Source organism: Aegilops tauschii, chromosome 7 (assembly GCF_002575655.3).
Source record: "Aegilops tauschii subsp. strangulata cultivar AL8/78 chromosome 7, Aet v6.0, whole genome shotgun sequence".
Taxonomy (NCBI): domain Eukaryota; kingdom Viridiplantae; phylum Streptophyta; class Magnoliopsida; order Poales; family Poaceae; genus Aegilops; species Aegilops tauschii.
Window position 1 is genome coordinate 578159252 of NC_053041.3, and position 11736 is coordinate 578170987.

An 11736-nucleotide genomic window follows, 5' to 3' on the forward strand; every position below is an offset into this window, starting at 1 on the left:
CCCGTCATTAGCGTTAGCTAGCTAGCAGCCGGCGATCGATTTGAACCATGAGTTGCCCATGTGATGATGTGTACGCATGGCGATCGGGTCGTCTCGGGGCGACCGGCGTCGTGGTGGTGATGGTACACGGCAATCGATCAACGGCGGACGACGGCCGGTAGTGCGAACAGCCATAGTATAGTGTACTTACTCGGTCAATCAATTAACAAACATCTGCTAAAACAGCCGATTACATGTGCAGGCGGATCGGCAGTCGATCGATCAACGGCGGGGAGACGGCCGGGAGTGCGAACAGCCGTGGTACGCGCCCGGTCAATCAATTAACAAAACATCTGCTAAATTAGCCGATCGGTCGGTCATGTGCGGACGGATCGAGAGGCGCGCGCCGCCTAGGGGTTGCGCTGTGCGCGCGTAAACAATTCCTAGACAGCCTGAATTTGCACTTGGATTTTTCGTTGACTGTCAGGGTCTTCGTTCAGAGTAATACCCACAGGGCTGGTTGGACCCCGATGATCGACTTCTCGATCGCGGACCGGCCAGTCATCGTCACAACTGCTAATGAGAATCTCGCGCCGGCGCTCCGGCAGGCGCATTTATCAGGATGCTGACATGACAGATGGTTCGGCATCTCGGTAGGGACGCCTCAAACAGGTGAGGAACCGACAGAAAGAAAGAGGTGTTATCCGGACCGAAACGCAGATACTGGAGCATGTGTGGACAGAGTGCCATACACACGTACATGTGCAGCAGAGTGGCGGCACTGTGAATTGCAAAAAACCATCATATTTGGGACTTCATCTGCGGAAAACCATCATATCGCTAATCATTTGCAAAAAACACCGCGCATTCAGTAAACATTTTGTAAAAAGCACTGAACAGGTGATTTAGCCCATTTAATCACTTTCTGGCATGTGGGGCCGGACTGTAAGGAGCTGACTTGGCAAAATAATCACACACAGACCCCTAGTAAATGTTTTAAAAAGCAATCAGCCCCTGGACCATGCCCGACAGAGCCCGGTTCCCGTCGCCGCTGCCAGAAGACGCCCGCCGACCGGGCGGTCGCGGAGACGAGGAGTCTGTGTAGCAGCGGGTGGGCACACCGGCCGGCGGCCATCTCCGCAACCACGAGGGCCAGCAGCGCACTGTCGTCGTCGGGGAGCCGTAGCTCCTGTGCAGTGTCCGCGTCGTGGACTGCGCGGAGGCAGCCGCCGGGAGCTCGACCTTCATGCCATGTCGGCCCGCCGGGATGCTGTGGCCGCGCCTCGGTCTTCTACCTGGGAAGCCCAGCGCCGCTCGACGCCGTGGATGCGGGCCAACCTCCATGCGCTTCGGCGCCTCCTCCCCTCCTCCTACACCCCACTCTGCCCTTGCTCGCGCAGCCGCAGCGGAGCGTCCACGCCTGCAGGAGAGCCCCGCAGCCCCGTGCACACGCGCCACCAAGCCTCGCGCTGCTCCGACCGGACTTCCCCGCAGCTCGCCGCCGCCAGTTCACCGGGCACCACCGCAGCCCCCTATCCCTCTCCTTCCTCCCCTGTCTCTCACGCAGCTCCCCCCCCCCTCTCTCTCTCCAGGACGCTAGCCGAAGCCGGATCCGCCGCCGGCCATTAGCCGCAACCGCCTGGAGCAAGCTCCCCTGTACACGCCGGTTATGAGCTCGTACAGGCGCGCAGCGCCACGACCATTCCCGGCGAGGGTGGAGCGAGGAAAGTGGTTAAACCGGCTAATTCACTTGATCAGTGCTTTTTGCAAAAAGTTTACTGAATGCGCGGTGATTTTTGTAAATGATTAGCGACCTGGTGGTTGATGAAGCCCCAAATGTGGTGTTTTTTTGCGATTCACTCCACGGCACCGGATTGTGTTCTTTGCAGTTCACTGCCAGGCCCTGCCGAGATCATCGTCTATGCGCTAGATGATCACTTCGGAGGTGATCAGGTGAGAGTGATCAACTGGCGAGAGATGATGATACTTGTTGCCTGCCCTGCAGGCTGCTCCGCGCATACAAGCCATGAGATGAGAGTTTACGTCCATGAGATGGGTAGTCTCGGCTTGACTGGTGTTTTTACGGCCAGGCCATGTCGTGTGTGTAAGGACGTATCAGCGTCGTGTCGTACTCAAGTGCAGCGTGCAACGGAGACACAGTTCAGAGATCAGAGTGCGGAGCCATGGGAATGATGTGCCGGTTTTAGAGCATCTACAACGAGACATCGCAAATCCGGTTCCTCAAACGACAGCAGAAGCGTGGGGACAAATTGTGTTGTCCACATCCATGTATTTCATATCCTATCCCCTATATCCGTACTAAACCACGCAACGCGATAAAAACTACGTAGATCATAAACAGACATAGAAATGAACATATAAATGCATAATCAGTTCATCAAAAGATCACAGTCTGATCTTCAAAAAATCGCCACAGTTCACATGATGCACATAATACGATGGACAGGTTTAAACCACATCTAAAAACTTGAATTTAAAGTGGAGAAGGAAATAGATCCTTCACCACTTCCTCGCCGGCCCTTTCCCCCTTTGGTCATCGGCACAGTTGTAGGCGTCCGCGATTGGTGGAGGATCGTCCAAGTCGCCGTGGTCGTCGTCGGAGAAGAAGATGAGCCCTTTGAGCCGTCGGATGGCTCTGTGCTGCTGTTGCTTGAGCTTCGCCAGCCGAGCCGCCTCCCGCTCGAACTGCTCAATGGCAATCCGGAGCACCTTGGCATTCTTCCGACAGAGCCGCCGAGCTTCCGTCTCCGCGGTCGTAAGCGACCGGCGGTAGACCCAAGCGAGGAGAAAAGCTAGTAGGAATCGGGGTATGAGAAAAGTTGGTTGACTCATAGAATTGCATTTCGTAGAAAAAATATGTACCGAATTTCATAGGAAGATTTGCATCCCCTCCCTCTTGTTTTTTTTTTCGAAGAGAAGGTGGGTCGACCTAGATGCCATCTTATTTAGAGCATCTTACAGAAGAATCCACTGCCCTGGTATTACAGAGAGGACCCCCAAATGAAAATGAAAATTGCAATTCTTAGAGGCTTCTCCCTCTGGACTTTTAGATGTAATGCTCCCTCTCTAAAGGTGGTAGCCATGTCATGGCGCCAATACCTCTCCTCGCGATCTACCGCTCTCTTGTAACAACTCGCCCTTGTGACACTTTGAGTATGATTCAGGTGGGGACTCCCCGGGTGATTGTTCAAACGAATTGCAATTGGGTACTAAATTGGGTTCGCCCCAGCGTAACCTCGGCGTGGCGACACCACTTGGTATGACGGAGTCTCCATGGCACCAAGCCATCGAGCTCGCCCGGAAGACAAGTTTCCTCTCATATGACTCCATGACCGGGAGGAAGATGATAGGTCACCCTTTGGCTAGCAAATCCGATTGCTTCACAAAGAAGATCGAATGTCAACCATTGCGGTAGGTGTCGTAGTTCCTTCACGAAGGCCATCGGTGATGATCTCCTTAACTATCAGCGGCGACTAGAGCTCCGCGTCTCCGCTACTTCTTAGCACCGTTGTGGCAGCCTCGGATGCAGGGATGATGTCGGGAGTCCTGTAAATTCGGTAACCGGGGTGAGCTCACCGAAGCGGAGGACATTGATATATAGCTAAACTAAATGTGGGCCAAGTTTAATTTCACTTTGCCCGGAAAACGGAGGTCCGGACTAATCTGCGGGCATATACAGATCCCCGTTAGATGGCAGTACTGATCCGAACACCTTTATGGGTCTTCTTTGGAGATGCCCTAACACACTTAATGTGCAACGAGTCGAGTTGCTGGTGTGTTCCAACTTTCAAGTTTTCGCTGCAGCTCTATTCATTGTGTTCAATTAACATGTGGCCTTTTCGTCACTTTTGATATCCGTGGTGCCGCCAATATCAGAAAGCTGTGGGTCCAAGTGCACTCCCCGAAATGTCCTAATTTTCTGCACAAATTTGAATAGAACTATCACCGCAGTGGGGTCGGAGCTCACGTGTAGAATTGCCCCTGGCTGATACACTATCACACCGTGATCAGTTGAACCGGGATTCGCCAAACACATTTTCAAAATTAAATAAGTCATTTAACACGAGAAAAGTACAAAAGCGTCGCCACCGGAGACAAAGCAAAGCTATCCACGTCGGTCTAAATCCTCCCGGGCGGCCCATGTTCGGCACCGGTAGACCACAGGTTAAATTTTGCGCTGGATTTGACCGCCTAACGAACGAGCGATGTGTCTGCGGCGAGCACGACATTTCCACGGCAAGTCGAGGTTCTAGGAAGGTAACATGACAAGATGGCACTGCGGCGGCCAACACAAGCTCGTCGTATACACCGTGATCGGGCGGTGAAATCTTGATTCTCGTCAGTGGATTATACTGAACATTTCCAATGAGCACCACATTACTATAGCTAGCAGCCGGCGATGGAGCCACGCAAGTTGGCCCCATGCCCGTGCGACCTGTACGCACGGCCGGCGAGGCGATCGGGTCGTCTCAGGGCGACCGGCGACGTGATAGTGGTACACGGCGATCGATCGATCGATCAACGGGGGAGGACGCGCGGCCGGGAGTGCGAAACAGCCATGGTACCCGGTCAATCAGTTAAATCTGCCGGGCGTAAACAACTCCTGGACAGCCTGAACTCGCGCTTTGATTTTTGCTTGACTGCCAGCGGGTCTCCGTTCAGAGTAATGCCCACAGTTGGACGGACAGGGGCTTGTTGGGCCCACCCGGTGGTCGACTACTTTCCGATCGCGGACCGGCCGGCCAGTCGTCGGAACGGGTAACGAGAATCTCTCGTCGGCGCTCCGACCGGCGCATTCATCAGGACGTTGACATGACAGATGGTTGCGCATCTCGGTAGGGCCGTCGCAAACAGGTGAGGAACCGACAGAAAGAGGAGCACTACCGTATGTGTGGACAGAGTGGCATAACCACGGTTGGCAGCATTGGATTGTGCTCAATGGACACGGTTCGGAATCGGGAGCCATGGGAATGCTGTGCCAACCTCATCTGTGTGTACATAACTACATGTACCGCGCTGTAGCCACGATAGATAGAGGGCACCCTCTTGTGAATGTTTGCTAGTCCATCACAACCAATTGTGCCCACGAAACAACTGTTCTTCGGTACAATGACTTCCTTCCAATAAGCTTGTTGTGCTATACAACTCATGTGCTCCTTTTTCTTTGGCCTCCACCCAGGCATACATGACAAAACTGAACAATTCAGATCCAACACCACGCACATTATCACTCTTAGAGCATCTACAGCCGGCGGCCTAAACCAGCCTCATACGCCTGGGCGGGCCGCCGGCCACTGACCGGTCATGAAATTTCGACCAACATGAACGCCTCAAATGGCCCTCAAACGACCGGGCCGACCGGCGCCCTTCAAATCCAGATATGGGGGCACCTGGGCGCGTCCGCCACGTCGGACTGACGTCGGAGTCCTATGCGGGATCGTCCAAAAATCCGGCGGTCCGACGGACGTCTCCGTCGGTAAGGGTGTGAACGTCGCGTGATGTCGGTCCGGCTCGACGCCCGAGGCCAAATTCGGTTATTTAAAATGGTCGGTGTCCCCCAACCTTAGCACATCCACCTCCTCCCTCTCCGCGCCGCCAGCCCGAGCCCATCCACCTCCTCTCTCCCGCTCTGGCTCTCTTCCCACGTTGTCTGGCTTCGCCATGGTCCGGAGGAAGATAACCACCTACGCCATGCTCACGCCGGAGCGTCGGTACGAGATCCAATAGGAAATCCGGGCAAAGCGCCGCGCGCTGCCCGCGTCACTGCCGGGCTACCTCCGGACTCGCCAGAGCCGGAGGAGGAGCAGGTGGAGGAGGAGGAAGAGCAGGCGGAGGAGGAGGAGGGAGAGGAGCAGCAACCGGCAACGATGGAGGACGACGAGGAGGCGGAGCAGGAGCTGGCGCCGGCTTCAGGCTTCAACATGGAGCAAGCGGAGGCGAACTTCACCGTCGCCCAAGTGGACGAGATGGCGTAGCAGTAGGCCATCTTGGAGTCCATCCAGGATGAGGCCTATGTGAAGGCCAACCGGCAGTTTATCCGGCAGGAACGGGCAAGGACCAACGCCCTCTTTGACGAGGTCGAAGCGAAGATTGATGCGCAGGCCGCCGAGGAGGAGCCGCAGGAGCCGGAGCTGCGGCTGCCGCTCATGTATCCGGTGCCGGGCACGGAGGTAGTGGACATCTCCGACGAGGAGTAGACTAGTTGATCCACGTAGAATGCAGGAATTTTTCTTTGCATGTTTTTGTATGAATTTAACATTTTCGGTATGAGGTATCCGGACGCAGATGCAGAAATTTGAGGCTTAACCGGTCAGAAGTTTGAGGACTCGGATTTATCAAGTCCGACTGTAGATTTTTTTGTGTGTGAAATGTCCGACTGTAGATTTTTCTTTTTTGAGGCGAAAACATAACCACACGCCCAGTCCTACGCACATTATCCACTATCCATGGCCGCCCTCGCATGGATGTGGCCCAAATGAAACACGACCCAGACCCATTTTACACGTAGCGCGGGCCGGCTGAAACTCGGCCCACTCAATCGACTGTTCGAGCACCGTGGAAATGAACCGCCCCTCTCCGCTTAAAAAAAAACGGGTCGCCCCTCTCCTTCCTCCGCCGCTCAGAGTCCAGAAGCCTCCGGCGGCGGCGGCGGTGTCGGCGGGGATGAGCACGTGGAACTCCGTCGTGACGGCGCACAAGCCCACCAGCGTCAGCCGCTCCTTCGTCGGCGACTTCACCAGCTCAACCTCACCGTCGTGTACGCACCCGCACAACCCTCTCTCCCTCCCCTCCACGCACAGTCCCCAGCTTATTGTATAGCCCTGCCGTGTTTCCGGTCTCGGGGGACGTCCTCTACTGTTTTGCGTTCGAGTTCGTGGGGGCGCGGGCGGGCGGCTGCCCTAGGGTTTGCTCCCGGCGAGAGTGCTGCACGCTTGACTGCGCCTGATTCGTTCCGCCCCTGGGGCGGGCTGCCCCCGCGGCTCCTCTCCGGCGAGTTGTTCGGGAAGATCTGGGGCAGTGTGGTGTGGTGTGCAGCCCTACCGGTACTGTATTGGTGTTCCGTATAGGTCGTTGGGCCAGGGCAAAATGGCACTGATGTGTCTGCACCCCCAGCACCCGTAGCCTGATAACAGGGAAATTGTGGGCGACCCACATGACAGTATCGTCCGAATGCAGCGACATTGTTTTACGCACGCTTGGCAAAACAGAGCTTTATAGTGTTCATTGAAACCGATCCATCAGCCGCAGACTTGTGATTTGTAGTTAGATGCAGCTGTTCTCCTGTGCGGTGTGTACCTGTTAAATCCTTCTGCTAAATGCCGCAGATTGCCAAACCTTCCAGGAAATGCGCCCGCTCTCACGCCGCAGGCCCTTCATTCAGGTTAGTGATGGATGTCATGTCGTCGAGGGCCGGCAGGTAATGCATCTGCCGGCAACCTGTCTTTTTGTTTGCATCTTAATCCGTTACTGTAACAGTCCATCATGCAATTCACATTTACTTCTCCTTACCTAGGAACTAGAAAAGTATTCTGGAACAAAATGAATCCACATTTGTATTTCTCAGTTGCCTAAGAATAGAATTTATGCCAGCCGATTTTGCAACAGAGGAGTGCAGCGAAGCCCCAAGCTCTAAACGGGGACGCCACAGCTGGCCGTGGCGTCGCCGGCGAGGAGATAGGGGGTAGGGGGCAAGAGGTGGAAGAAGAAATCGGTCGGGAGGAGGTAAAAGAGCCGCATCCGCCTCATGCCTCAAGCCGCCTCCTGGCATGGACACCGTCGCCCTGAACCTGGCGGCGGCAACCAAGCTCAACCACGAGCTCGCCTGTACCCCACGCCCACACAGGCCGATTTGTCTCCTAAGAGTCAGTTTGAAAATTTTCATAAAGGTAGCCACAGATAGGCTCAACGCGACGGCTGACCGCGTGGTCCGCCTGTCTCAAACTACATTCATGCAAGGAAGAAACATCGAGTAGTTATCCTACATGAGACCGTCCATGAGATGCGCCGGAAAAACATGAGTGGTTGATCTTTTAAGATTGACCGTGCTCTTTGCCGGTGTGTAATCCACTGTGTGTGCGTTGCTGTTGGATGTGTACATCCTAGTCATGCAGAGGCCAGGTGTGTGCTCGTTGTGCCTATCCTTTTGATGTGACCTTATGAGTCAATAGAAAGCGCCCTTTATCAAAAAAAAAACACTAAGAAAAGGGCTGAAGTTGTTTTTACCATTGTTGAGCTTGCCAGTTATCTATGAAGGTACACCAGCAATCATGGTACTTACGCAAGTAAACTGAATACAATGTTCATGTTCTGAAAAAATGGACTAAATAATCCAATGCACCTTTCCTTTTGTATCTGCTAGTTGAACCACTTCTACTGTGACTCACAATCCTTGGGGGACCCAATCCTCCTCTTTGAGTCATCGCAGTAATCATAGACCTTGGAGTTGGCAGCCACCTCCTTCAGTTGCTGTTGCTGCGTCTGGTCCAGTTCCGGGCCGGACGAACCAGGGGAGCTCTGGCCGCAGGCCTTGGAGCTTGGAGAGCAGGTGGAGGCCTTGTAGTTCCGGAAGTATGCTGTGAACGGCGCTAGTGACCAGTCGGTCTTGACCCGCCCACCCTGTGTCGCCCAGTCATCCGCATTCCAGATGGTGCTGTACACCCTCATTGGTTGATAGTTTGGATAGGGGGCACCATACATCATCTGGTTCTTGATCTGCCGGATCAGCTTGTTATCAACAAGGATTCTGCAACCCAGCAACATCCATATGAGCTAGGCTTAGTGCTTGCAAATGCCTTTTCAGTCTAAAAATTATTTAACATGTCCGACTAAACTGAGCATTCATGCTTCATTTGGAACCAAAGGCTATTTAGATAGGAGGGGGTAGCTTAGCTAAGCAGGTATTAGGTTGAACAAGAATGGAGTAGATAGGAGTGGGGCTCACCGGATGTATTGTTGGGTCGAAATGATGCTGTAGGTGTGGAAGTCCTGGGAGGGATCAAACCAAAGCCGGTACCCCTTCTCTCTGCTGCCTACGCCTCTGGCATACACGTTGGTGTGCAGGGTGTAGGGGTTGCTGGTGCTGTTCCCCAGGAATTCAAGGTCGATCTCATCATGGTATTGCCATGGTCCCTCTGACATCATCTATTCCCAGATTGCAATGCAAGATGGTTAGTCTTAGTATTGACAAGTTGACATGAACGGCGTTAATCAGTCCATCACTTACATAAAATGTTGTCACTGTGCCGGCTGAGTTCCCGGGCACGAGCTTGATTTCCATGTCAATCCTCCCGAAGAGGTACTTGATTTTCGAGCTGAATCCGGAGGTCGTGCTGCGGTCGAGACTCATCGCGACAGTCTGTCGGCCGGCGCCGTCGCGGAGAACATTGCACTTTCCCCACAGGAGATTGACCTCATCGGTCATGTCGGCGGCGACCTGGGGGGTGGCCAGGGCGACGAGGTAGAATGCCGCTAGGGAGGCTAGGAGGTAAGCCCTAGCCTGGCCCATGGCTTTGGTGGTGTTAAGAGAGTGAGCACTAGGACTGGGCGCAGTGTGATTGTGCTGCTCGTTAATGGTATGGGCGGGCTTATATGTAGAAAGAGGTGCAGGGGAGATTAGGGCTTATGTGGAAAGAGGTGCAGGGGAGATTAGTTGGTCCACGTCTAAACAGGATGAACTTTAATAGTAATTATTCTTGGAAGATGTAAGAAACTGGAGACAATCGTGAAGCGGGCGGGCATAAAGAATCTTGATGGAAGTGGGCTTCATTTAAAGCTTGATCAGTGATCGAGTTGAGTGGACTAATGGTTCATTTAAAGCTTGAGCAGTCAGTGCCCGAGCTGAGTTGACTAATGGTTCTAGCTAGGGATCTATCATGGCAACAATCTGTGAGCTGCGGGGGGGCTACCGTAGCGTGGCTTCTGACAGACTAGGCTGGTTCTCCAGCAAGTTGAAGATATATGATACTACGATGGATGGGTTTTGTTTCATTCCCTATTGTGGTGCAGTTTTACTTTTACGTATCGGATCACTAGATCCACTGAATAATTCAGTATGTACACTCAGTCGTAAAGCATCTTGCTTTCCCAAGCCCTCCAAATTTGTACGTCTCAGATCTAGGGCGGCGATATCTTCATCTCCTCCAGCACTCGGTCACAATTCAGAATCATCTGTTGCAGTTCCAAGCCCTGAACTAACTTTCAGATATGTGCAGTTTCTTGCATTCAGACTTCCGATGTATACTGGTTGTTCTCTCTCTCAAATAGAAAAGAGATGTATACTGCTTGTTCGGTGGATCCTCTGAAAGATTTTGCATTCGTGAGATTGTGTAACAGTTAGGTTCGTTATAGATGAATCTTTGGAAGGAGTATGAAAAAACTTGTCAACTAGGTTAGTATCTACTAGGTTGGGAGATCTAATGGTTGATCTATTAACTAATGCAACTATGAAAATGATGATGTTCCTCCATAGGCATCGAACTGGAAGTCAGAAGGCGAAGTTTGTCAACTGCACATAACGAGGTGCTGCACAAAAAACTAAAAATACCGGAAAATAGTTACATGAAAGTTTCTGTTTAACCTGCTGTGCATGTGTGTGCACTTGCCCCCATAAACCCTTGGGAGACTCATTTCTACACTCTGAGTAGCTGAAATCTGGTTGGCCAGATTTGCTATGCATGCTCACAGGAAGTCATACCGGTGCTTGTTCGATCTGGAATCTGAAGTTTTCCATACTGTCAGAATTATATTTACAGGAGCATTGCGTGTTAGGAAGCATTTACACTTGACCTGTCTTTGAATTGTTTTTGTATTACAGAAACGAATATAAGTCTCATAAACTTAGTTTTGTTATATATAGTTCTCTTATCATGTACTGTCTCAGCATGATTTCTCATAAAATCGTTACATTTTTGCGATCCAGGGTGGTGATGAAGCAAGAGACGACCTGATGGTAGGCAACACCACTTTGTTGACGAGTGATTATACCAATCCAGCCATCTTTTCATTGAGTTTACTGTCAGAAAATGCATACATCTCTGCAGTTATTTTACAGATAAAGCAATTCATCATGATCTGTACAGTTCATGTCTACACTCTGAGTAGACATGATCTGCAGAGGCATTTGGTTGAGTTGGTGACAGTCTGGCAGGTACACATGATCTGCACAGGCATTTGGTTGACCCTGCAATCTAACCATTTCTTACTATTGTTGCCGTGTTGGTGTTTGTGCTGAAAGGATCGTGAAGCGTCCGTGCCTGCGGTACAGGTCTCACATGGGCCGCAATTTATCGAGGTCCGTACCTCTATGATGCTCTCGGATTAATGGCCGCCATTTGTCTATGCGCAACCAGATGAGCATACCTAGGGTCCAGAGATGGCATCGATTCTGTGCTGCTGATCGAGATTTGAATCAATACTAATTTTTAAAGGCTCTGTGTCTGGCTTTGTGGATCCTATGTAGGTAGTGAGTGGTGTCTGAGGTAATTGTGTCCATGGAATAATCTTGACCTGAAATATCGTTTGGATGGAGCACTGTGCAATACATACATTTGTGCCAGAGGAAGATGGAAATGTAAATTTTCTTTTTAATGCACCATTTGGAACCTAGGAAATTTTCCTGGAAAGTTCCTTTTTTTTTACCCTAGACACTGGTTTATTTGAAATCCTGCATTTCAAACTTGAGTTTGTTCGATTTGCATATGGGGGACCCTCTGATATTTCAGACCCTGGTTTGGATGC

The 11736-nt window shown here is 52.0% G+C and overlaps 2 protein-coding genes across 16 annotated transcripts; one reads left to right on the forward strand and one right to left on the reverse strand.

Annotated features, from left to right (window-relative positions):
* Window positions 1-6543: 6543 nt before the first annotated feature.
* On the forward strand, window positions 6544-11586 carry LOC109748610 (uncharacterized). 15 transcript variants are annotated; one of them, XR_012189734.1, is made up of 6 exons: window positions 6547-6757; window positions 7326-7381; window positions 10919-10948; window positions 11040-11064; window positions 11102-11146; window positions 11234-11586. XR_012189734.1 is itself a non-coding variant. In XM_073505252.1 (6 exons), the coding sequence occupies exons 1-5, from the start codon at window positions 6562-6564 to the stop codon at window positions 11133-11135; spliced, it is 330 nt and encodes a 109-aa protein (XP_073361353.1). In that variant the 5' UTR covers window positions 6547-6561; the 3' UTR covers window positions 11136-11146; window positions 11234-11586. The 15 variants fall into 15 exon arrangements, 10 of the variants coding, with proteins under 10 accessions (XP_040250716.1, XP_073361353.1, XP_073361351.1 ...); XM_073505252.1 differs by having other exon boundaries at window positions 11051-11064; XR_005762453.3 differs by having other exon boundaries at window positions 11040-11146.
* Window positions 8203-10896, reverse strand: LOC109748609 (xyloglucan endotransglucosylase/hydrolase protein 24). Its single transcript, XM_020307639.4, has 3 exons — window positions 9224-10896; window positions 8942-9141; window positions 8203-8743 (listed from the first exon to the last, which is right to left on the reverse strand). Exons 1-3 carry the CDS (start codon window positions 9503-9505, stop codon window positions 8371-8373), a joined length of 855 nt encoding a protein of 284 aa, XP_020163228.1. The 5' UTR covers window positions 9506-10896; the 3' UTR covers window positions 8203-8370.
* Window positions 11587-11736: the final 150 nt, after the last annotated feature.

Bases quoted from the DNA above. Each gene is read 5' to 3' on its own strand.
- LOC109748610 (XM_040394779.3), top strand. From the start codon at position 6,562: ATGAACCGCCCCTCTCCGCTTAAAAAAAAACGGGTCGCCCCTCTCCTT. The intron at 6,758-7,325 runs GTACGCACCCGC...TAAATGCCGCAG, and splicing joins CAGCTCAACCTCACCGTCGT to ATTGCCAAACCTTCCAGGAA. The intron at 7,382-10,918 runs GTTAGTGATGGA...TTTGCGATCCAG, and splicing joins GCCGCAGGCCCTTCATTCAG to GGTGGTGATGAAGCAAGAGA.
- LOC109748609 (XM_020307639.4), bottom strand. From the start codon at position 9,505: ATGGGCCAGGCTAGGGCTTACCTCCTAGCCTCCCTAGCGGCATTCTAC. The intron at 9,142-9,223 runs GTAAGTGATGGA...ATCTGGGAATAG, and splicing joins GCACAGTGACAACATTTTAT to ATGATGTCAGAGGGACCATG. The intron at 8,744-8,941 runs GTGAGCCCCACT...GCTGGGTTGCAG, and splicing joins TCGACCCAACAATACATCCG to AATCCTTGTTGATAACAAGC.